The 24,534-nt window shown below is 56.8% G+C and overlaps 4 protein-coding genes across 6 annotated transcripts in view; 2 read left to right on the forward strand and 2 right to left on the reverse strand.

Moving 5' to 3' along the window:
• UBE4A (ubiquitination factor E4A) overlaps positions 1-24,534 on the reverse strand; it is a 130,252-nt gene that overhangs the window by 41,523 nt on the left and 64,195 nt on the right. The gene's annotated exons all lie outside the window — the stretch shown is intronic.
• Positions 4,073-10,940, forward strand: LOC134158557 (5-hydroxytryptamine receptor 3A-like). The gene is made up of 10 exons (XM_062608615.1): positions 4,073-4,139; positions 5,754-5,756; positions 5,886-6,049; positions 6,221-6,265; positions 6,599-6,708; positions 7,271-7,440; positions 7,626-7,786; positions 8,045-8,255; positions 8,431-8,664; positions 8,832-10,940. The coding sequence occupies exons 1-10, from the start codon at positions 4,073-4,075 to the stop codon at positions 9,128-9,130; spliced, it is 1,464 nt and encodes a 487-aa protein (XP_062464599.1). The 3' UTR covers positions 9,131-10,940.
• The window catches only part of ZBTB16 (zinc finger and BTB domain containing 16), a 70,435-nt gene continuing 57,878 nt past the window's right edge, over positions 11,978-24,534 (reverse strand). For all 3 annotated transcript variants that reach the window (XM_062608589.1, XM_062608588.1, XM_062608587.1), the window contains exons 5-7: positions 17,082-17,252; positions 15,081-15,248; positions 11,978-14,806 (exon numbers count right to left, since the gene is read on the reverse strand). In XM_062608589.1, the coding sequence (XP_062464573.1) occupies positions 14,577-14,806; positions 15,081-15,248; positions 17,082-17,252 (569 nt within the window). In that variant the 3' untranslated portion in view covers positions 11,978-14,576. The remainder of the gene's footprint in view (positions 14,807-15,080; positions 15,249-17,081; positions 17,253-24,534) is intronic.
• Positions 19,315-24,534, forward strand: part of SIDT2 (SID1 transmembrane family member 2) — a 553,125-nt gene continuing 547,905 nt past the window's right edge. Inside the window, exon 1 of the mRNA XM_062608580.1 lies at positions 19,315-19,321. The gene's annotated coding sequence lies outside the window, so the exon portion shown is untranslated. The remainder of the gene's footprint in view (positions 19,322-24,534) is intronic.

The following is a 24,534-nucleotide window of genomic DNA, read 5'->3' on the forward strand; positions in this document are numbered from 1 at the left end:
AGCCTCGACACATTCACCTTCCCCTTGACCCCCAGAGCAGCAGCTCAGCCATCAGCAGCTCCCTGCATGCAGCTGAGCACATGTGCTAACAGTCCACCTCTGGCCACTGTCTCCTCCAGGGCTGTCCCCATGCGTTGACCTTTCTGGTCCTCCTTGCCTTGCTTCACATCTCTGTCTGCCTTCCCTCCCTGGCCTGAGAGCCAGGGATTTTCCCTGGACCCGGAGCATCCCCTAGACCAGCCATCTATGCCCCAGGACCCCGCAAGACCAGCTCGCCTGCCCATGTTTCTTGGGGAAGGAGAATGGCTTCCTTTGTGGGAGCCTAGACCAGGACCAGGACTTGCTGAGGCACCCTGGCAGGGCTGGCACCCGGGCCGCAGGGCAGAGCCTGACTGCTGCCCCCGGCTGCTCTGGCTGCGGGTTGCACCTGATTCGGAGAAAACTCCAGGAACAAACTTGCCAACAAAGTTTTCAAGCTGACAAGCAGGTATTCCTCATTGTGGCGCCGGGAGACACGGGGGATAGCTCTTCCCAGCGTGTGTCTCCCCATTGCCACACAAGCCATCCTTTTATAGCCACTGGGCATACATACGTGTTCATGAGGCTACATATGGATGACATAATTTTCCAGAAAGTTCCCTGCATGCGTACAGAATTGTGGGGGTGGTCTCTGAGGGTTGTTTACTTCTTCCAACAATCTTCATCACTTCTGGCAGCCTCTGAAGCATGCGCAGTAGATGCTCATACCAGTTTAATTGGTTCGTTAGCACCAGAGACATAATAATCCTCCTATCCTCCTACTTATCGGTTAGTTGAACTGTAGCCCATTCTGAACACCTGCGGTTCCCAGATATTCCTTATCCTGTGTCCTGTTCTTCTAGACTGTTTCTCTTGAGCTATGTCACAACTATAATGACTCTCTTGTGAGAATTCTCAGTATGTTCTCTAGCTGTACTCTATTTATATTTTTCTCTATGTATCATGCACCTCAGTGATTTCCCATTGCTACTGTTACAAAGGCATCAAACCTAACACTACTTAAAACTAATTCTAAAGGCTTCTATATTCCATTTTGTGATTTTGTGCCCCCTTGTCTCAGACTCCAATGGAAAAGAGAGGAAGGAGGCTTTTTGCGAGACCTTTTCAATTGTTTTGCATCCAAAGCTAACAGCCTTGCCACCCCAAATTAACCTTTCTGATTCACTTGAAATCTTTCTCATTTTCCATGGAAAATGAAGGGAAAAATACCCAGCTGTAATGGCCAACGTGGTTTTACCCACATCCAGCCTGGAAGCGGTGTGGTTTCTGATGGGAAACATCTCTTAAAAACTACAGCAGAGCAGAAGAGCTGGGGTGAGAGGTGAGAGGGGCAGACACAAGGGTTTTGCACTGCAGTAGCCGGTGTGTGCCCAATCCCTGCTGCAATCCTACCTTTGGGAAGGTGTCACACAGCCACTGCAGCTGCAGGGGCGCTGGAGCCCAGCTTCCCTCTCCCAGCCTCCGGCATGCGTCTCCTGTAAAAGTAAGAGGAAAAGGAACAGTCACACAAGACTGAACACTGGCTGGATCTGCTCTCAGCAAGGCAATTCCTGCCTAACCTCGGGTGACGTCGTGCCTGCAATGCGTGGCTGCTGTCCTGCTCTGGATGAGCTGGATCTCCTTCATTAACAGCAATTGGCTCCAAATTCCTTCATGTGCTTATTATTACCTGGCTTTAATTGGCAATGAAACAGTGGCAGAATATTGCTAACACCTGAAGGGTGTCTAATGGGGAAGAGGACTGGAAAGAAAGTGCTCCTCTCCCTTCACTGAGGGATTTAAAGGCATCAGGCTCCTTTGCTGGTGAGGTGGGGACAGGCTTAGTACCTGCCAAGGGTGATTTTTGGCCGGTCCATGGGTGATGGATTGTCCTCCTCCTCACCACAAACCTCACTGACCAGCAGTGCTTGGCCCCCATGCTCATGGTCCAGCACCGCGGATCTGAAATAAAGCTCTGCTGCCTTTGATCGTAGTGTGAGTCACCACCAGCCCCCCTCGGCAAGCACTGAATTGGGGTGAGAAGCCTTTTACCTGCAAAGGCACTACACCGAGTACCTGCTCCTGACATTTTGGTCTTGCAGCTGCACAAGATGGGTACCTAAGGAAGACCCTGGGTGCCCCCTGGCCCCAGGGACCCCTGCAGCACCCTGGGGATGCCGTGAGCCTGAGCATCCCTGAGGACCAGGACCACAGGAGGGTCCTGCATCTCCTAGCGCTGGTGCAGGGGGCTGCTGTGAGCCCGCCCATGGCGGCACCGCCAGCCCTGCCTGCACACAGTGTTTATTTCATGTCTCACAGCGTTAAATCATAGCAGACATGCAATTCGGGGAGTGTGAGGCTCCCTAATGGGAGGCCTCGGGTGCGTGATGGGGCTGGGGCCAGCGGCAGCCGCGCTGCCAGGGCTCCTCCGTGATGCTTTATTGCTTTTGACGCTCCAAATGCGCTCCGAAAGGCGAGTCCTGGCAGCATGGAGGAGCCTGCTCCCCTCTCCTGAGATCTCCCTCCTGGTCCCGCCGCGGCACCCATCCTGCACAGAGCTCAGCCACACGCCTGCCCTGGTCCCTGCAGCCTCCAGCTTGGTTTCATTCCCAGGAAGGGCAGATTTGGGTGATGGGGAGTTTCTCGTCTTATTGTGGATGGGGGATTCTGAGCATCACTTATCCCTTCTCATGGCAGGGACCCTGTGCCTGGATCCTGTGCTGTCCCCAGCCTTTACCACCACTGGAGCAGGATGCAGGGCTGAGCCTCAGGAAGCCCCAGATGCCCGGCGCTTTGATTCCCAGAAAAGCAGTTACCACGCAGCAGATTACAGGGCTAATAAAATCCCATTACGCCATTTCAGAAAGTAAATCTGATCTGGGTGCTGCCGATTGGAATCAGCCATCCCACAGAAAGTCCCGCAAGAGCCCCTGCATAGGGCGAAGCTACAGTAGATCACACTAATGAGATATCTGATAATAGGAGGACTGAGAGGAACTACATTAAAATCTCTTTAAGATGAGGACTTAATACCCAGGGGAGAAAATCCAGAGTTAATGATGCTGCAGCAGAGGCTCCGCTTGCGCGGTCCTCGCCCCCTCGGCCGCATCCTGCCTGTTGTGGGTGCAGGAGGCCGGGGCACAGGGGGCAGAGCGGGGAAGGGTCCCCAGCGCCGTGGTGGCGCTGCCCGTGATTTTCATTACCCAGATTCAATAAGGGGAAAGAGCTCGGCGCTGCCTGCGCTCCCCGGGAGGTGACTTGCCAGCACTAACGGAGCCGAGAAATCAAATTAGCCCCGGCTCTGCTCTCGCTCTCTCCCTGACACCGCTGCTGGCAGCCGAGGGGGAGTTCATCAGCGCCCCACACTAATTCTTACCTCGTTTAAGTGACTCCACACTGGCATCTGATGCGATTTGCTCCACGCCACTGCCGCAGGCTCCACGCTCTGCCCACTGCTTCCCCAGCGCTTCCAGAGCTGGCAGCTTCGTGGGGGCACAGGCAGCTGTAACACACACAAATGCAGACACAACTACACAAATATATGGGACAAAGGGGGATCAGGAAGAAGCTCCTCTGGCAGGCAGAGGGATGCCACAGGGTGCAGTGGGAAGCCTGGTACCCTTGGAGCCCCCCATTCCCTTGGCTGATGGAAACCCTCCCCCAGTGACATGTTCCTGTAACCTCCCAGGACAGACGACCCCATCTCTGACATGCCAACTGTTGAGTGTCTCCTTGCACCGACAGCATCCCCTCCCCTGACTCCTGCTGCATGCAGACAGGATGCCTGCACCCCAAAACCCGCTTTCCTGCAGCCAGGCACCTGGGCAGGGGCTAGGGGAGCCCCAGGGGAGCTGGCGGGGTGGGCTCCTCTCACATCCTCCCAGCCTGAAACTTGATGCATCGGGAGAGGCTGATTGCAAGATTAATTGGGCGTTCTCAAAACCCCACGGTGGGAGGCAAGCGAGCACGGAGAGCGTGCTGCCTGCATCCTGCTCGGGCCACTGCTGCAGCGGAGGCTGGCGGCAGCGGCTGCAGCCAGCGCAGCACCAGAGCCATGACACCCACAGCTCTCGGCTTGCTTCTGGCCCTGCTGCCTCTCACCTCGACGCTGCAGAGCCAAGGTAAGGCAAAGGGGATGGAGAGCTGGGGAGAACGGGGTGCTCCTGGCACCAAGAGGCATGGTGCAACCCCTTTCCAAACCTGAGCAGTGCCGTACAGCACGCCAAGGATGCTTTTAGATACCTCAATGCTACCGAAAAGCAACGTACCCGGGAGAGCCCAAGAGTGGGAGAGCTCTGGTGCGAAAGCCTGGAGCTGCTGCATGCTGGAGTAGCACAGGGTGATATCGGAATGGGGCTTTGAGGTGCTCTGGGAGCATGCAAAGTCCCAGCTCTGAGGACAGAGTGAGAAACAGGGTGATGTCCTGCCTGCCTCCCTCTGCCTGAGCCCTCCACCCCATCCAGGGATTTCTCTAACATGATGTTTGATCCCTCTTAACACAGAGCTGGGTTTTGGGGATGACAGCCTGCAGAAGCGATGCTGTGCCTAGTTGGTAATCTCAGCTCTGCATGGTGCAAAACCAACTGCCTAAACACTCCCAAGTTATCGCTAGTATTTTCTTGTTTAACCTTCCTGGGAAAGAGTAGGAAAATCATTGAGGTGGTCTGGACCAAAGGAGCTGGAAGTCTCCAGTGATTTGTAGCTTGGGTCAGACAGCCCCTCTCATCTGGGCACCGCTCCCCTCTCCTGAACCTTCTCCCACAGCGCTGCAGAGGAGGAGCAGGGATGCTCTTGCCCTAGTGATGCTGGAGGGACGCAGACCTGCGGGGTGTCTGTGGAAGATGCACGGAGCAGCCCATTCCTCCCTCTGCAAAGCCATCTCCCTGCTGCCAGAGCACCCAGACCTGGAGCTTGCGGATGTAAGGAGGAGCGCAGGCACGGGCCAGCTCCACCAGCTGCAGCAGGAAAGGCCACAGCCGCAGTGACGGCAGCGCCTGTTTTCCTCCCCTCACCCTAACTGCTGCCTCTCATCCCCCTCTGCTCCATCCATCCACACACTCCTGCCTGGGCGAGGGTCGTGAGCCTGGCTGGCTCCCTGGCATTACCGATCATGTGCAGGCTAGAGGGGCTGAAGCTGCTGTGGGTTTGGGGATATTTAGCTTGAAATACAGATTACAGTTCCTTCCAGCAGCTTTTCCCAAGTTCCCGCAGATCTATTCCAATTAGTCCCTTTCATTAAGTGGGAATTGGACACCGGGGCTGGCCGTGCTGCAGAGCAAAGCCACAAGCATGGCTTCGCTGCCCTGGCTCGGCCACGGCGTCACCGGCTGCCCTGCAGTGAGGACGCGGGCACCACGAGCAATTTGCTCCACAATTAACACTGCCAGCACGGGCTGAGGGATTGTTTCCACAGGAATCAAACGCCAAGGCACTAATAAATGAATTTAGCATCCTGGTTCATCTCTAACCACCACCCGCCGAGCAAAGAAGGATGCCCTGGAAGGAGTGAGTGGTAGGAAACATACCCGGGGGCAGCAAGTCCCGCGTGGTCCCCACTGCCACTGTCCTGGTGTCTGTCCAGGGTGGTGGAAGACGGCAGCTCTGCTCTCCAAGGCTGGGGGAAGGTCATAGCGCTGATCGCCTGCACAGCAGAAGAGACTTGTAGAAGGTGCTGGGTCTGGCAGGCACATTTCCCATCAGGAGATTCCTATTGAACTTTGATGGGAAAAGCCCAGCTGGTCAGGGAGGAATTGGGATGGCAGCCAGCAGCATCCCATGGTCACAGCACAGGCCAGGATGACTGCAGACACCGCCCCAGTGTGAGCAGCCTTCCTCCCTTCATCCCTCCTTCCTCCCTCTGCTGGCAGGTACGCGGCGGCAGGGCTGGACGCCAGAGCCCACGGAGCCTGCCCTGCGCCGGCTGTCCCACTACCTGCTGACCCACTACCAGAAGGGCACCCGGCCCGTGCGGGACTGGCGAACAACCACCAACGTGGCCATCGACCTCATGGTCTACGCCATCCTCAGCGTGGTGAGTCCTCTGCTCCCATCCCAGCTTCTGGGCTGCCTGGAGGTGGGCAGCTTCTGTGTGTCCACAGCAAGGGAAGGTACCACAGCATGCAGCATCCTCCTGGGACACTCTGCTCATCTGCTGGAGTGACAATAACACCTGTGCCAACACCATGTCCTCTGCTTCCTGCAGGATGAGAAGAACCAGGTGCTGACCACCTACATCTGGTACAGGCAGGTGAGCAGATGAGACTGTGAAAACTCACCCTTCCTTGCCTGGCACCCCTGCAAACACAGGTTTCCCACGGGAGAGGTGTGCAGGCCTGCTGGAGTGCAGCAAGGTGGGAGCCATCCAGGGATGGCAAGATCTCTGCAGGGCATGAACCTCGAGGCACGGCTTTCATGCTCCATGCTTCACACTGCTGGGTGGTAATAGCTGGACGATGAGGTTTTTCTCCCTCCCAGATGGCATTGAAGATTGGTTCCTATGGCCGGGCACCAGCTGGGAGGGTTTGGGTGCCAGTGGGGTGGCAGAGCCCTCACCCTCCGAGCCCCTTCTCCCTTGTCACAGCACTGGACGGACGAGTTCCTCAGGTGGGACCCGGCGCGCTTCGACAACCTGACGCAGATCTCCCTCCCTGTGGAGAGCATCTGGGTGCCCGATATCCTCATCAACGAATTGTGAGTGTGGCCAGAGGGGACACGGTATGGGCCTGGGCCCCCTTGCCCACTGTGGGCACGTGCCGCCGGGCACTTTGTATTCACGGCACAGAGCTGGCAGCCTCCCCGCACCGGGCGAGCTGCAGATGGGGAACAGCACTTGGGCCATTTCCAATGCTGGCTCACCGCAACTGCTGGTAATTACCCGCCGTGCCGGGGGTGGGATCCAGATAGCTGCAGAAAGGCTTTGTGAAGGCAGCACAATGCGAGGGCAGCTGCAGAGCTGCCGGCCCTTCCCTCGAAGCCAGCCGGCATCCTGCCCATTCCGTGGGGATTTAAGGTGTTCCCAACCAACTCCAGAGTGTCGGGACAAGGACACAGACACTCCTTGAGCTGGGAGAGGGCAGCAGCCCAGGCAGCCCAGAGGTGATGTCATGCAGGCATGCCTTCACCAGTGTTGCCCAGAAAGCATTCCCGGGGACAAACCCCCTCCTCCTGGGCAGCTCCCCTCCCAAACGCAGCTCGGCAGCAGGAATCCCTGCCCAGTGCTCCCCAGCCCATGTTTGTCCCTTATGCCCTGCAGTGTGGACGTCGGAAAGTCCCCCCATGTCCCCTACGTCTACGTTGACCACCACGGGGAGGTGCAGAACCTCAAACCCATCCAGGTGATGACCGCCTGCAGCCTGGACATCTACAACTTCCCTTTCGACGTCCAGAACTGCTCGCTCACCTTCACCAGCTGGCTGCACCACAGTGAGTGCCGGGACGCCGGGGCTCGGGGTGGGCCGGACCTCGCTCCCCTCCGCTGGGCTGCAGAAGGCGGCTCGTCCCTCTAGATGGCCCCAGCGGACCAGGGATGCTTGCGGGGAGGGCAGGCGCCCAGCGTGGAAGAGCTTGGGGCCGGGCACCCTGGTCCTCACCTCTCCTCCGCCCCTCAGTTCGCGACATCAACCTCTCGCTGTGGCGGCAGGCGGAGCTGGTCAAGTTCGACCGGAGCGTCTTCATGAACCAGGGCGAGTGGGAGCTGCTCTACGTCCTCACCCAATTCCAGGAGTTCAGCGTCAAGAGCAGCGACAGCTATGCTGAGATGAAGTTCTACGTAAGGGTCTTTGGTTGTCACGGTTCCTGGGGATGGGGTGCTAGGGAAGGGTCTTGCCACTGTTCTTGTTGCCTGATCACCCAGCAGCCCTGTGCTGAGGTGCTCCTACCTGCAGGCAGGAGGTTCCCAGCGCTGAGCCCTTCCTACGGCTCACTTTAGTGCACCCCATGACCCTTGCCTGCCTTGGCAGAGAGCTGCACCACCTCATGCCCTTGATTCCACCCTTTGCTAAGCCTTTCCTGTCCCTGTGTCCTGCAGGTAGTCATCCGGAGGCGCCCCCTCTTTTACACCGTCAGCCTGCTGCTCCCCAGCATCTTCCTGATGGTTATGGACATTGTGGGCTTCTACCTACCTCCCAACAGTGGAGAGAGGGTCTCTTTCAAGATCACCCTCCTGCTGGGCTACTCAGTTTTCCTCATCATCGTTTCTGACACATTGCCGGCTACTGCTGTCGGCACCCCATTAATAGGTATGGTGGCACTACCTGCCAAAGCGAGTGCCACAGCAGCCCTGGGCTTGGAGCAGCAGGAGCTGCTGCCCGGTACAGAGACCCCAGGTCCCCTAGAAAAGTGGGAGAGATTGCTGGGTATCACCCTCTGTGTACAAGCTTTTGCAGGCCACTCACCTCACTGACATCTCTGCAGGCATCTATTTTGTGGTGTGCATGGCGCTGCTCGTCATCAGCCTGACGGAGACCATCCTTATTGTGCGCCTGGTGCACAAGCAAGACCTGCAGCCCCACGTCCCTGCGTGGGTGAAGCACCTGCTGCTGGAACGAGCCACTGTCCTGCTCTGCATCCGGGACAGGAAGAATTTCAGCCAGACTGGGACACAGAGCTCAGACATCTCCAGGCAGGTGGAGAACAATGACAGCACAGGTAAGGGATGCGCAGATAGGGACCATGGGATCCTAAGGGGACTGGATCCTACTTACCCATCTACGAAGTCCCTGTTTACACGGTGATCTGGATGCCCAGATCACCCACAGGAATCCCAGTTCTCCGTCTAAAGAGTTTTTTTTCCCTTGCCTCTGTTGATCCTGCAGCCAAGCTGAACCACTACGGCTGTGAGGACCCCCGGGAGTGTGAGGCGGTGGGGGCCATGAGGCCCACCCCGGCCTTTGCCAGCCAGGCAGATGGCTCCCTGCTGATGCACGGTGTCCTGCGCGAGATCACCGCCATCCGCCAGTTCCTGGAGAAACGCGAGGAGTTCCGCGACGTTGCCCGTGAGTGGCTGCAAGTGGGCTACGTGTTGGATGTCCTGCTCTTCCGGGCCTACTTGGTGGCCGTCCTGGCTTACACCATCACACTGGGTACCCTCTGGTCGGTGTGGAGGGATGCCTAAGAGGTGCCTGCCTTTCGGGGCAGGGAAGGTGGGGACCCCGCAAGCTGCCCTGCTCCAGCACCTGCTCCGCAGCTCTGGGACTCGTTGGCGTTTGCTGACACAGGCTGGTGCATCCACCGCCTTCCCCCAGCTCCGGAGCAGCAGCGCTTGAGCAGGAAGGCAGAGCTGAGGAGAGCCCCCAGGCACCCATGACCTCTGCACAAGCCTTGCAAAATGCCTCCCCCTCCTCTCGCCCCAACCCGGCGCGACTGCAGCCACCGCTTCAGCACCGTGGACAGCGGCCCCGCCGCCCCGGGTCTGGGCTGCGCCTGCTCGGGGGTCCCGTCCCTCGCCCCGGAGGCTCCCTGCCCCTCGCCCCAGCTGTCCCGGGGAGCCCCCCACCTCTGTGCCCGGAGCACCGGGAGCCCCATGCATGTGCTCCCTTCCTTCCGCCTGCTCGTGGGGCTCCCGGCAGGTCTTTGTTCCTGATACGTAGCCCCTGGGCACAGTCGCCCGGCAGATGCCCATCGTGCTCTTGCCCTGCATACAGTAAGCTGGCAGAGCAGCAGTGCCAGCCAACAGCAAATTAACCGGGGTGCAAGCAGGACTGGCTCTCTGGACACGTGGTGCTGGAAGAGACCTGAAAGGCCACCGACTGCTATTGATAGTGCCCCCCTCCCCAGCTCCCACTCTCCATCCCTGCCAGGGGATGTGGCTAAGAGGAGATAAAAGAACTGCTGGCTGCATCCCAGAGCAGGGAGTTGAGCCGAAACTACAAGGAGCAGAGCTGCTCAATGCAGTTACCATTCCCAGAGATGGGAGTGTTGTGGCAAGAAACACTGATGGTGTGGTCCCCAGCCCCAAGTGCTTGCCCGAGAGACTGTAAAAGTACAGCTCGTTCCTCACGCCGGTAACATACCTGAGCATGGGCACCATCCTCAGAAGTTCTGGAGATAAGGGGAGAGCCCATCCTGGGCTCTGGGAGCACCACTGCATACAACTGGTCTGGTGGTGGTGGAGTGGAGGTGGACTGACAGTGGCTGGCTCCCCTACATCCACCCTGAATCGCACTGGCCCCAGACCAAGGGCCCCGTGCAGTGTCCTGGAGCTGTCACCTGCAGGAAAACTTCCCACTGAGTGACGGGGGGCTGAGGACGGGTGCAGCAGGCTCCTGCCAGCGCCGGCCTGCACTAATGTGCTGATGGTCTGTAAGTGGCTGCCTATTGATGAGGTGTCCAGTTAAAGAGTTCACGAGACACTAAATCAGCCCATTGATCCTGCCGAGATCGATGGTGCTACAGACCTGATCACTGCAGTGGGCAATTAACACCCTCTGGAATGAGCCGCCTTCATGTTACATCAAACGCTCCAACAGACAAATCCAATGGGCCCATTGACCCAGGCAGGTGATGCCACCCAGCCCTCATGTTCTGGGGGGAAGCGGGGTGACAGGACCCCCAAGCCAGCCTCACTAGCCTGCTCCTGCCCATGGGGACCCCCCGTGAGATGCCCACCTCTGCCGTCGCATCCCACGGACCACGTTGGTGAGGGCTTGGTCCACATCCTCCTCTGCACTAGGAATCCATCCTGCATCCAACCTAACCCCGTTGTGCAGCTCCATGGTCCTACCCCCTGTAAGAGCAGCTTACCCATGCTGGAGGAAAGATCCAGGTTCTCCCTTTACCCTCTTGCTGCTTTGGGAAGTGCTGCATGCGGGAAAAAGTTCTAGGCATCTCTCTGAGTGGAGCCTGGATTTTCCTCTTTAAAAAAAAAAATAAATCAATAAATCTGAATCTAATCTCCTAATAAAGGTTTAATGAGGACATAATGTTGATGGAACAGAACATTGTTGCAGCATAATCGCTCCCAGCTGCTGCGCGAGTGTGCAGACAAAGGCCCGGTCCTGCGACGATTTCCCCGTTATTATACCACTGCCTCCATGCCAGGCTGAGCGCCGGAGCCAGGCTCCAGTCCCTTCTCCTAGGGTGCTGCTGTGGCACCACCTCTGCTTGCCTGAACCTGGCCCAACGGTCTCTCCCCTTTGCCCAAAGCCTCACCTCAAGAGCATTGCTGGGGGAGCTCTTGGGAGGCAGGGACCAGCACCAGGAGCCAGGGTGAGCACATAGACCTCAAACCTGCTGGGAAGCCCTAGGGCGTGGGATGAGCTTGGGCCCAACACCAGCCTGGCACACCTCATCCATCCCTGGGAAAAATGAAGTGATGCTTTGCCTGCAGTGACACCAGCTGTGCCGTAATGAATGTTTAACTGCATCGTCATGCACAGGCAGGTGGTGGTGGGCAGCACCCGTGGGGTGCAGGCAGCACCCATCAGGCTTAGGCATGGGCGAGTGACACCAGCAGCACCCACCTGGCCCCACCACGGCGATCCATGCTGTGCCGTACAGTTTGCTGCAGCACAAAAGGAGAGCAGGCGCTGCTGTTAATGTAGTCAGTAAATAAATAAAGGAGGGCTTAAGCTTAGTGTACAGCAATCAGTCGAGAACTACAGGATAATTAACGCAGCAGGGGGCCAGACTACTCTGCAGTCAGGTTTAAATGAACGAGTTCACTTTCATTGAGGCAAACTTGCTCAGCTCCCTGGTGAGCTGCGCAGGCAGGCAGGCAGCAGCGTGGGCAGCGCTGCGGGATGGGAAGCTGCACATCCCAGGACATGGGTGCAGGACTGCTCCCCATTCGCAGGGAGGTCAGCATCCCCTGCCCATCGGGGTTGGTCTAGGGATGGGACCCCCCTGCACAGCCCCAGCACCCCCAAACTCACCACTGTGGTCCCCCTGCAGCTCGCCCCACGCTGATGGGATGCTTCCTTCCTCTTCCTCCTCGAGCAGGCACAGGAACAGGAGACATCAGGCCGAGACAACGGAATTAACTTTATTGGTTGTTTTTTGTTTTCTAACTGCAGATTCAAGGTATACAACTGAACATTGCTATTTTCCTTATGAGACTTATAAATAAAAATACAAAAAATGTTCACTACAAAAAAATCTACCGTTAGTAGGATGTAAAAAATATTCTCTTTGCTATAGAAGGCACGAACTTCACTTAGTGACACATGGAGAGAAAAAAACCTGCAGCAGTATATTATTCTTCTTCTTCCTTTTTTTTTTTTTTTTTTGTCTTTTTTATTCCTCTGTCAGAAACACTGAAGTCTTACAAAGAAATGCATCTGAATCTACACAGGACGAAGGCAGATGCGGAGAGCTGCAACTAGGAGACACCACAACGGTTTTTATTCATTTTATATTTTTTTTTGTTCTTTTTTTCTTTTTCTTTATTTTTTCAGGAAACTTTTAGCTAACGGCATCTGTGGCTAGAGGACAGAGAGGACTCGCAAGCAGAACCGCACGGGAGCGAACGGCACGGGGAGGGGGCCCAAGTCGTACAAAAAATAGGAGCCAATAGATAGATACTCTGAGAAAACCCACGGGGAACTGGGGCACCTTCTGCGCCCGGGCTCAGAGAGGTGCTGAGGTAGACGGAACGAGGACAGCGACAGACCCGGACCACGAGCGAGCGGCAACACAGAGCAACGGGACGGGCGGGCGCTCACGACACCGACAACAAGCCAGGGGAGAGGGAGCCCGGGGCTGCGGGGCCCTGCAGGGCGCTTGGTCCTCACTGCTATGATACACATATATAGACTTCTATATATATATATACGGGGGCGGTGGCACCGCTCCGACGCCGAGCCCAACACCATTGCAGCTGGGAGGCTGCGGCACGAGGGCACAGAGGGCGGGATGGAGGAAGGGAGCGGGGCAGCAGGATGGGAGGGGAGGTTAAAGCAAAAAAGCCACATGAGCTCGGCCACGTGCTCTGCGGCACCGTGGCACCCGCGGCACCGCAGGGAGCAACCGCGCACGCGCCAGGGATTGCAGCAACTTCCCGTGTCAAAGAACTGGGGGGTCTGTCTATAGTTTTCTATATTTTTTCTTTTTTTTTTTTTTTCATTTTTTTCTTAGGCACAACAATTCAACAAGCCGTTCTCCACAGTCACATCCCGGATTGTACAACAGCGGCGTCCACCCCACGCCAAGCAGCAAAGGACCCGCACACGGAGGCACACACGCGTGCAAGGCTGGGCTGGGGTGCGAGGGAGGGTGCTGCTCCCGCAGCCGCATCCCTGCTCAGCATCAGGAGAGGCGGGACTGGCACCCGAAGCCGAGAGGGGCCATTGGCACCCCTCTGGAGCGCATCTGTGTGCCGTCCCACTCGCCCTGACTCTCCCTCCCACCTTTTCACCCAAACGCAGCAAAATGACAAAAAAACCCAAACCCAAAGTCACGGCCACCAGCGCCCCACGGGACGGAGCCCGCGGAGCCCGTGACCGCCAAGGAGCAACACAACAAAAACCAACACAAGAGGTAGCTTCAGAACCGACGCCCCCAGCCCCATGGGGCTGGGCAAAAAATACCAGTTTTGGTAAGGATAATGCACAACGGGAGGCACGCGCCTTCCCGGCCACGCCTTCCCCCGTCCCCCCAAATCAATAAAAGCTCATGAGGTCACAAAAAAACGAGGTAATTTCAAGTAAAATGTGCTAAATGCAGAAACATTCCAAAAAGAAAGGTCAACGAAACCCAACAAAAAGCAAAAGCAGCGGCGAGCAAAGCCGCCGGGCGCCCCTCGCCTGCGGCTCCTGCAGCTGAGCCAGGGCAAAACCCCACACTCGGCACCCCCCAGCGCCCCAGTGAGCAGGAGAAAGAGGATCCTCCTGTTGGGTGCGGTGCTGTGGACCAGCAGCACCCACGGTGCCACCGACTGCGCATCACCAAACCAGCTGCATTCCCCCACAGGCGCTTTGCCCTCACCCCTCGAGAAGGGGAAATGCATAGAGAGGTCTTTGGTCAGGGGAGGGTGGCAACGGGCTCCCTGTCCCAGACACCCTCCCACGGCCGGGATCCCCGGGATGCTCTCACCAGTGCACTCACGGCTCGCCTGATGCTGACACTCTCCCACCTGCGATGCTGCAGCCTGGCAGCATGGGAGCCATCCCAAAATGGAGTCCGAGACCCACACGTGAGCTTGGGTCCTCTGCGGGGCATTCACAGTGGGGTCTATGTGGTGACAGTGGACACCAGAAATTGAAGCCTTCCCAAAGCACCGGCCATACGCATGCTTCCACACGGTCTTCCTGGCAGCACCAATGGCTGGCAACAGTGGTGATGGAGGGGCTGGCTGGGCAGCAAGTTCCCAGGGGGCTGCGAGGGGCGAGGGCCACCCCATAGCGAGGGGGCAGGGGCAGCAGGCGCACGAGCAGCTGGGGAGGGGGCGCGGATGGGGCCGGGAAGGGGCCGGTGCGTCCCTGTGCCCCGGCACGAGCCGCGGGATCCTCCTGGAGAGAAGCAATGAACGAGAACCGAAAACAAAACAAGGCCGTGGACGCTGCGGGTTTGGTGTTGGTTTTTTCTGCCCAGTCCTCTGCCACTCGGCCCCGCTGCCTCCTCCCTCAGACGTAGCAGAGGTAGAGATAGGTCTTCTCTATCCGCCAGTCGGTGGGGATCTCCTCCGGCTTGTGGCCCTTCATGTGCTTCTGCATGGCGGAGAGGCTGGGGCAGTATTCCAGGCAAATGGTGCACTGGTAGGGGGAAGCGCCGTTGTGGGTCCGAAGGTGTTTGATCATGGCCGAGTAGTCCCGGGAGCGCTGGTGGCACAGCTTGCACTCGAAGGGCTTCTCGCCTGTGGGAGATGGGGCGTCAGCAGGGGCCCACGGCCTCCGGGCTGTAATTAACTGCCCGGTTTCGACAGCAGATAGCCGGGTAATGAACAGCAAAACCGATCTGACTATTGATCCTCTATTTACAACAGCTACGCGCCGCACATCCGATGAGTTGTTACCCCCGCCCACCGCCGCCCTGGTCCATGCTGCCGGCATCTCTGCCAGGGGACCGGTCCGGCACCAGGGGCCAGCCCAGCACTGCCAGCCTCACCGCAGAGCCCCCGTGGCTCGTACCTGTGTGGACCCGGTAGTGGGTCTCCAGCTGGTGCTTGAGGCTGAACTTCTTGCCGCAGCCGTTGCACTCGTAGGGCTTCTCGCCGGTGTGGATGCGCTTGTGGCCCTTCAGCGTGCTCTCGTCCCGGAAGCAGCTGCCGCAGAACTCACACTCGTAGGGGTGGTCGCCTGCAAGCACGGGGAGGGGGTCAGAGCCCCAGCCAGCTCGCCAGCATGAAGATACCCTGGCACCCACCGCCACCACCCCGGGGGTGTCCCAGCCACCCCAGCACGGCACCTCGGCCCCTGCATCCTCATGCTGGGGTCCACAGCAGGGGCAGGTGAACAGGGGGCACTGCGACCACCCCACCGCCAATTCCCAGCCTTTCCACCTGGCACAGACCCGGGCCTGGGTGTCTCCTCTGCTCCAGACTGGGTGGCTGATAAATGAACTCTGGTTCGGCACCGAAGGCAGAATGATTTGAAGGAAAGGTGAGGGCTCCAGCTACTTATTTATTACAGCCGCGAAGGCAAGGACAATAAAGATAGATTGATCGTCCGAGACTTTGTTCATGAATATTTAAATATTACTGATTTGTCTTGTCACTGTAATTACAATTTCTCTGTGCCGCATACCCTACAAGCACAGTTTATGGTAAAGAATGGCGAACTGTATTTCACTTGTCCTGCTGCAGATGTGCGGAGCTGCCAAGCGTGTAATGTTCCCCGCATTTCATACATTTTCTTCAGCTGTGAAGGCTTAAGTCATCCACAATGACCTACGTTTTTTCATTATCCCCGTGTCAAACTGCACTCGTGCCTGGGCATAAATTGTCCTTCTCGTTATATACTCACATGCCTGCGCTTTCGCTTCCTCTTTAAAATGATATTTTACTCTCTCCCCATGTGCCGCAGCAAAGTCCTGCAGCCCTGGCTGGGCACTGCAGGAGGAGGAGGAGGATGCTAGGGGTGCCTTTTGGACCCCCCTCCAAAGGCGAGGCAGGCGGTGCCTGTTGGCTGCTGTATTTCACCTCCCTGTGCCCAGTGCCAAATGATCACCTTGGGTTTTGATCCTATACTCAAAGATGTCGCAGCCTGAGGCAGGCAGCACATCCATGTGCTCCATTTTTAGGAGACTCCATGTAAATGGGAGCCAGACAGTGCTCCAGCCCCAGGAGGAGCACGAGCATCCTGCATCTGGGTGGGATGAAGCCACTCAGCATACTTAAACACCCCCGAAGCACTGAAGATCCTGGTGCTTTTTCACAGCCAGGAGCTTCTGAAGCAGCAGAGGTTGCGGTGGGACACGCATGGCCTGACCCGCAGCCCAGGTCACCGGATTACCGGCTATAAATAGCTCCACCACTCGGCATTAACGTGCTTATCATCGGCACATGATTCCCATTCCCCACGCCAGGACCCCAAGCCCAAGCCCACGTGTGGGTCTGGCAGCTGCTGGCCACAGCCCAGATGCAGCGACCCTCCTGTGATGTTGCCTGCACATCCCCAGCAGCCACTTCCATGTCCCCTTTTGAGGCTGTATGGGCATGCTGTTAACAGGAGAAAAAAGAGGAGGCATCCTGACCTGGCACCCATTCTGCACCCTGCCAGCAACAACAGCGCAGATGAGGAGGGTGCACGAGCCTCCAACTGACATTGGATGGGTGAGGAATGCTACTGAAAGCTGTGGTGCTGGCTGCAGTGCACAGCAGAGCTGCACAGCACTGGGCAGTGCCCCAGAGCACCAGCTCCACGTTGTGCAGGTCACCCTAATCCCATTAGGGCCGAGCCCCGGCTGATTATGTGCATCTACCACTCATAAGCCGATGAGCGGGTGTGATCGTGCAGCCCCTAAGAAGGTCACATGCCGCCTCATACCTGATCTACTTCTCACATGCTGCTTGTTTTCCACTTCTAACTCCAAACAGCCTCAACCGCTGTTCCCTCACACGCTGAGGACAGCTGCACCTTTCTTTCCCTTTTTTCCCCGCACGCCTGGGGCAGAGCTGCCCAGTGCCGTACCTGTGTGCGACCGGAGATGCCTCTTGAGCGCGGTGTGGCTGGGGAAGGTGCGGTTGCACTCGCTGCAGATGTAGCTGCGCACCCCGGCGTGCACCTCCATGTGCTGCTGCAGGGCGCTCTGCGTCTGGAACCGCTTGCCACACAGCAGGCAGAAAACAGCCATGTCTGTACCTGCGGGAGAGGCAGAGAGCCGGCTTAGGCACTGCTGGCACCACTGCCCCACCTCGGGACCCTGCACGCACCGGCAACAGGGATGCTCTGGCAGCAGCGGGGACCCCAAGAGCTGTGGGGCTCCGGCTGTGTCTTTGAGGGCTGTGGCCACACCAACCTGGCTGCTGCTGGCCCTAGAAAGGAAGCACCAGTGGAAGGGAAGGGGCTTTTATTGCCTTGGAGGAAGCTAGAAGCCCCAGCCCTGAGATGCCCCAATGCACGGCAGCTGTTGGTCAATCACCACCTCCCCATGCACCTGTGAGAGCTGCAGAGCTCAGACCTTGTAACACCCAGGGGAAAAGGGAACCCAAGAATCACCCTAAAAACCAGTCAGAGAGCAGGGGCTGGATGCATCGCCTGCAATCCTGAGCCCCAGTACAAACACGAGCTCCATCTGACCAGCCATGGGTATAAAAGAGGCTGCAACAAAACAACAGCAAAAGCAGGGAAAACCACCTCAGCCCAGATCCTTATACACCACCTATAAAAATATCAGACCCTTGTGTTATTAAACTATTTGTTTTCGTTTATGCATAGCTGATTGTTCAGAACCCGTGTGTCAGTGCAAACTGTATTACGCAGGGAGATTAAGCAAATAAACGCGAGCTTTTTGGAGACATTAAAATGTGAGGACTATGGAAATAAAATTATCTAGAAAATTGTATTAGCAATTCATTAGCAGCAGCAAGATGTTCACGGTAACCAACGGATCTGCAATGCCTTTAGGAACAGCAGGGCGGGGGAGCTGCTTGCCACACTGCTAATACTAGCCCTGGGGACCCCACTGGTGCCACCGCACCTGAAGCAGTGGGCACCTGCCGCAGCGGTGCCAGTGCCGCAGTCCTCCCTGGCATGCAGGCAGGTGCTGGCTAAGGATGCGCTGGCAGCATCCTCCTGGCCAGCTCCACTCCTCTGGCATGGGACCAGCCAGCAAGGAGACATGTCCATGTGTGCTGGCATCGTGCTGTCACCCGCCATGGGGCGGTGGCACACTGTGGCTCCAGAGATGCAGGAGCTGCGGAGGGATGCTCAGCCCCAGCCCTGTTGAGGCTGCCCAGAAACGCCTCAAAATCTGCAAAACCGCCAGTGAAACAAGAATAAAAGCAGCAAGAGGCAGCCCCGCACGGGAGCTGCCTTTCTGCCTCCGCAGGGATTTATTCCAGGGGGGAGCGGGCTCCGTGCCCCCCACGCAGCTGCGGACAAAACGCTCCTGAGACAAAAAACATATCAAAACAATAAAGAAGGAGGCGGCAGCGGTTAGCGGGCCGTGCGGAGCAAATCCCAAGAGGTATGCGGCCCCGCAGCCCTCGGCGGCCCCGGCGGTGACAGCAGGACGGGTCAAAGGTCCCCGGGGCTGAGCCCTAGCGCTGTGGCCAGCTGCGGAGCGGAGGCCCCGGCCGGCGGGACGCCGGCCCCGATAAATCTGCTGGCAGCAGCCCCCGCTGGGGCCGGGGACAATGGGCTCCCGTGGGGGCGGAGGGCAGGACAATGCCGCCGGCCGGCGCGCGGGGCCGTAACAAATCCTCCCTGGCACCGTAGGGCCCTCATTTGTGAAACTAATTGGCCCCCGCTTGAAAGAAGAACGTTCCGACTCCGGCAGCCACGGCGATGGGGATGAGCTGCCTCGTGCACGCATGGGAGATGCACCCACCGGTCCATGGGGACGGTGCTGGTGTCCCCGGGGCTGGGTGTCCCCCAGCGGTGCTGCTCACCACAACCTGCAAAAGGCACTTCGGAATTGTATGTGTTTGGTTTTTAGGTGATGCATTAGTAAATAAAGCAACACCCTGAATGGGGAGGTCCACTTCCACCAGCACAGCTCACAGGGCACCCAGCGCCAACCACCCTCCAAGAGCAGAGCTTCCACAGGGTGTGAAGGCTGGTGCCAGCCCAGTATGGAGGATGGCTGCGCATCCGTGTCCCTGTTCCTTTGGAGAGCGGATGGGAGGTGGGAAAAGATGGGAAAGCTCACGCGAGGGTGTGCTTGCCACAAGGAAAGCCGCAGCGGGCAACATGGGGACTCGCCCGGCGTCCGAGCCGCAGCGCATCCCTCTGCTCCCACCCCAAGTGCATCCCGAGCCAGCCTCAGCCATTGGAAGAAAAATCACCCCCGATAAAGGAACGCCGCTGCCCCAAACCAGTGAGAGACGGATTTATTCATTTCCCTGACGTTTTAATGGTTTCTCCCCTTTTTGCGGGAAGATGATTACAAATTAAGCGGCATTTAAACGCTTTTTACTGTCAACAATTAAAAGGGGTGAAGGCGGGCGAGCAATTCATTCCCTGGGAAACGCGCCGGCTCCCGGCGGGCGCTGCTGGCCCTTCCCTCTACTGTACAGCGCACAATGGCCCCGAGCGCGCCATTAATTTTGCAGGACGTTCAAAAGCAAATTAAAATACAAAAAGCCCCCGGGCACAAGGATAGGCACCGAGGGGGGGGCGGCGCAGGTCGAGCTCACAAACCGGTCTTAGCAACCGGGGAGGTGCAGCGCGGCCCTGGCACGCTGCGCTCAGCAGCCACCTTCGCCCATCTCCCCCGGTGCCGTGTACCTCTGGCAGACCTGGCGCCAGTCACCACCAGCCATGACCTATTAACGGGGCGGCTCTTGGCGCTGCCGCCAGCTTTGGAGGCGGAAGCCAGAGCAGGTTGGGTTTGGATGCCAGTTGGGCATCTCATGGCAGTTTTAAATAGCAGGTGGTCTGAAATGTGTTTTTTAGGGGATGGATGAGCGCTGGAGGGAGGAAGGACCCTACAGCTGCAAGGATGGAGTTGCGTATCCCCGTCCTCCAGCGGCTTCATCCCAAAGGAGCACAACTGTGAGATGTAAAGATGAGCAAGACGCAAGGCGTGACAGCCAGAAGCGCTTCCGCCCCTGTCCAAGACATAGCGGGGATGCTGCTGTCACCGAGGCATCGAGGCCGCTGCCTCCACGGGAGGAGGGATTAGAGCAAACCCCCGTGTGGGGACAGGTTAGGGTGGGCTCCCTCCCGCGCCGGCGAGGAGCCCAGTTTAGGATGCGGGAGGTGCGCCGGCGGGAGAAAGGCGACACGTCCCCTTTAAAAGGAAATATAATTTACAGTGTGCAGCCAGGCGGCCCATAGTTTCAATCTCGTTTACTATAGAGAAAACTCTGCTAGCTGTTCTCTATCCCACAAATCCGATTTAATCAGACAAGCCAGCCAGCGTGGCTTGAAGTAAAAACGGATAATTAGTAAACAGAGAGCTACTTCAGTGCTTCATTGGCATTCGAGCCGGGCTAGTGTGTCGCATTTAAAATGCAGTCTGATGAAGTTTACAAAATCAAACCATTTGTTACTCCTATTGAAGAGGCTTCAGGCCACTTGCAATTAAATTGGAATTAGTGCTCAGAATGAGATACAGCAAATTCATACTAAAAAGGGATCTGACTTTCAGACATTTGACTTCAAGTTCTTCCCCCTGTGCGTGTGCACACACGCGTGCGCCATCCTCCCAGCTCCCTGCCAGTCCCCAGACCCCTGGCAATGCTCTGGTGGCAAGGAAGGGACCAAGGGGACCGGTGCCACTGAAGCACCCTCTGCTGAGCCCAGCACGGTTCTGGCGGTCTCCAGGCACGGTTGGGATGTGCAAAGCCAAGTGCTCCTCCCCGAATCCTCCTCTCAATGCTGCCATCTTTTCCCTGTCGTCCCTCAGAGCATGCTATGAGACTCAAAAATGAGGCAGATGTGTCCATCCACCACAGCAATAATCAATAGGATTAGAAACCTGGAATCAAAGGCTGCGGAGGTGCACATCAGGAGGGCTCCATGGTACGGCAGGCACAAGGGTGCAGGCATCGAGGGATGCCGACAGAGCCCATGACTGCCCCTTTCACCCACCATAAAACACCCAAACCCTCATGTCATGTCCTGCAAATTCGGGTCTCTGACAAGACTTGCTCCTCCTTCCACCTTCATAGTTAATGTAACCTCTTACATGATGCTCACGCCACAGAAGTGCACCAAAATATCCGCTGGGGCTGAGGCTGAGAGCTCCAAAGCATCCTGGCCACACAGAGCAGGACCCAAGGGCTGTTTGCTCCCTGAGATGAGATTTCAGGGATGTTTGATGTGTTTTTGTCAGCGTGTCAAGGGCTCCCTACCAGCCTCCACCTCCCGGACGATGCTGCTGGCTGCAGCTGCAGGGGAGGCTGCAGGCTGCTGCTGTGCATGGAAAGCAGCATTAGGGCAGGAAGAAAATATCCGTGACTGCAGCTGGAGAGCTGCAGGTAACCCCCTTCCCAGCCTGCCTGCAGGAAAGCTCGGCATGGAGGGCTCTCTGGAGCTGCTGAGCATGTCCCACTGGCACCACGACGAGGAGGAAGATGGGTGATGAAGGACAGGTAGAAGCAGTGATCACCAGCATCCCAGGAGGCTGGTCCATGGCATCAGCACTGAGTTTTGCCCTGGGAAGGCAGGGGATGCACGCTGCTTGGAGTAAGAAGATTAACCCAGTTTCAGTGTCTGTTTTCAGGATTATTATGAAACCAAAAGAAGCATTTTTTGGTGACATCACATGGGCAAACCCACAGGGCAGTGCAAAGGAGCCCTTCCTGGGATGCTGCTGTAGGATAAGCAGTGCCTGCACACACAGATGTGTGGGTTTTTAAGGGTGTCATGTCAGGATGGCAGAGGCAGCCCTTTATCCCCCCCCCGCTCTAGTGCTGAGGGGGCACCCGCTATGTGCCAGCTGCTTGGTTGGAGCCCAATGCCCCAACAACCTTCATGGTTAAGTAGAAAGGGGGGGGAAGAGGGAAACCAGATGATAACCACAACAAGACGTGTGTTTTGTGCCACAGTCACCAAATCATCCTGGTTTCAAAGGCTGCCTCTGGACTCCGTGGCTCAGCTTCTGCACTAATTAACATCTTTATGGAAGGCAACTTCTCCCAAGAGGGCATTTGTTTCATTATTATTATTTACTCTGAGATAGGGCAGCTTTCTTCCCAACTTCAGATGACTACAGGAAATTAATTCTTAAAAAGCATCCAGTGCTGCCTGCTCCGGGGATGCTGCTGCTTCTCCTCCAGGCTGGATGCGGCCAGGCTGGATGCGGCTGCCCTGGCTGCAACAGGAGGGCCGGGCATGCCCCCTGCCCCTGGCACCTACTTGCTATTTTACCAATGCTTAAACAAACTCAAGCCCAAACCTAAATGCTTCCTTTCTGCTCCTGCAGTGATGCACAAGATGCTTCCCACCCAGCCCATCACCAGCTTGGGATGTATGTGGAGGATGCTCGAAGCACAGGCAGCAATCCCAGGAGCATCTCTGGCATGGGTGGCTTGCTCCCGCCAGGCTACTTTATTCCAGGGACCACCTGGGCCTGAGGGACAATGCGGTCCTGTGCCCCAGTGACCACTGAATTATCACACCCTCCCTGCTCAACCTCTCCATCTCCCTTTGTGTGCAGTGGGATGGGAGCATCCCATTCTCACATCCCTTTCAGAGGGTCCTTTGCTCCCCCTGATCCCATCGGTGGCACCTCGCCCCTATCCCCATCACCACGGTCTCCATCACCATCACCATCGTCATCAACATCACCATTACCTTCCTCCACTGTGCCGCTCTGCGATTGCTCAGGCAAGAACGATTACGAGGGAGAGCGGGTGGGGAGGAAAGAGCCCAATGACTATTAGCAGCGGCAGCTTTATGGCAACAGGCACACAACTCATTCGTTTCATGTTTCGCGGAATATAAAAGCGCCGAAACATTTTAATTTGAAATTCTTATCATTGAATTTACTGCTTTTCACTCGCAATGATTTGTGTTGCTTTTTAATTTTTACAGTCTCTACAGAAGCCAGATGCTACCGCCTAGGGCCAAAATAATAAAAACCCGCCGCAGTCGTGAGTTACAGAACAAAAAGGAAACGCGCGGCTGACAGAAGTTAATATCTCAATTTAACAGAGCTGCTCCGCTAATGATCCTTTGATATGTGTTTATTTAGAAAGGTCTGATCTTGACCTTGAAAGCAAACTAAACCGCGAAGTCTTTATGAGAGGAGAGAAAGACTTTATTTATAGACTGGCTTTGCGTCAATCACGGCAGCAGCTGGACCCGCGCTGGGCGAAGCACTGCCAGGCAGCCCGTGGCTCCAAACGAGCCTTAACTGAGGGATACATTTGGGATGGGGGGTTTGGCTGCTAAGGAGGACCATGGCGTGTCCCCTATCTCTGGGGTGGGATGTGGAGCTCGCGCACGGAGCCCCGCCTGCAAAGGAAAGGATGTAGGCAGCTCCTTGCCCTGTGAGGGATGCTCCTTGGGGACAGCATCAATCCAGACACAGGGGACAGGCCATCCCTGGGCATCTCCTGCCCAAGCCCTTCTCACAGCATGTGGGAAGTGCTGCTTCTATGCTTCGGCTGCTGCAGCATCCAGCAGCATTCTGCCCTCTGGAAGGATGGGGCGTGCTCAGCACTCCCAAAACCTGCACTAACAGAGCATGAGCTGGTTTCCCTCCTGATGAAACCAAGCGCTGTGCAAACCCCACACTCAGAAAGGGAAACCAGAGGAAGGTTTTAGGGGCCAGCCCCATTACACTGCACTTCCACCTCCCAGCTGGGGGAGGCGAGAGTTTCCCAAGCTCCCAACAGCACGGGAGCCTGGGAATGCACTGCGGATGCTTTGCACCTACAGTGCGCTGTGCTTTTGAACCTAGTTTCTGCGGTTTTAGGCCAAACGGTTGGTTGAAGATGTTTACAAACCCTAAAGCCCTCTGGTGAAAGCCGGGGGCGTGCCCTCCTCCCCAGGCTGTGGTCCCTAAAGCCTCTTCATTGTAGCATCTATCAGAATGTATCAAGATATATATATATATATATATATATATATATATATATATAAAACACATACAGCCAAGAACCTAGCGCACCCACGGAGATACCCTTCCCTTTCCAGAACCCATCAGGCATTATGGTACCAACAAACCACACTCACAGGAAGCCCTGTAACACCAGCAATACAGTAACCCACTCTGGGTATCTATGTGCAACATCTCTCACTGCCACCTTCCCCTAAGCCTGTCCCATCTCTCTCCATGCTGGACAATGCCACAACCATCCCTGCCATTCCCAAGGAAGCCACACATTGCAGAACCATCCCTGCCCTTCCCAAGGGGATGAGTGTTTAACCGGAGGCGGCTGGATGGCAAACTGCAGCAGGGCTTCTGTCCACCACATCAGAAGGGAAGCTGTCATCTACTTGCTTACTCGTCATCACTGCGCCGGCT

The sequence above is a fragment of the Pezoporus occidentalis genome, unplaced genomic scaffold (assembly GCF_034315485.1).
Source record: "Pezoporus occidentalis ecotype Australia unplaced genomic scaffold, CSIRO_AGI_Poc_V1 ctg130, whole genome shotgun sequence".
Classification (NCBI taxonomy): domain Eukaryota; kingdom Metazoa; phylum Chordata; class Aves; order Psittaciformes; family Psittacidae; genus Pezoporus; species Pezoporus occidentalis.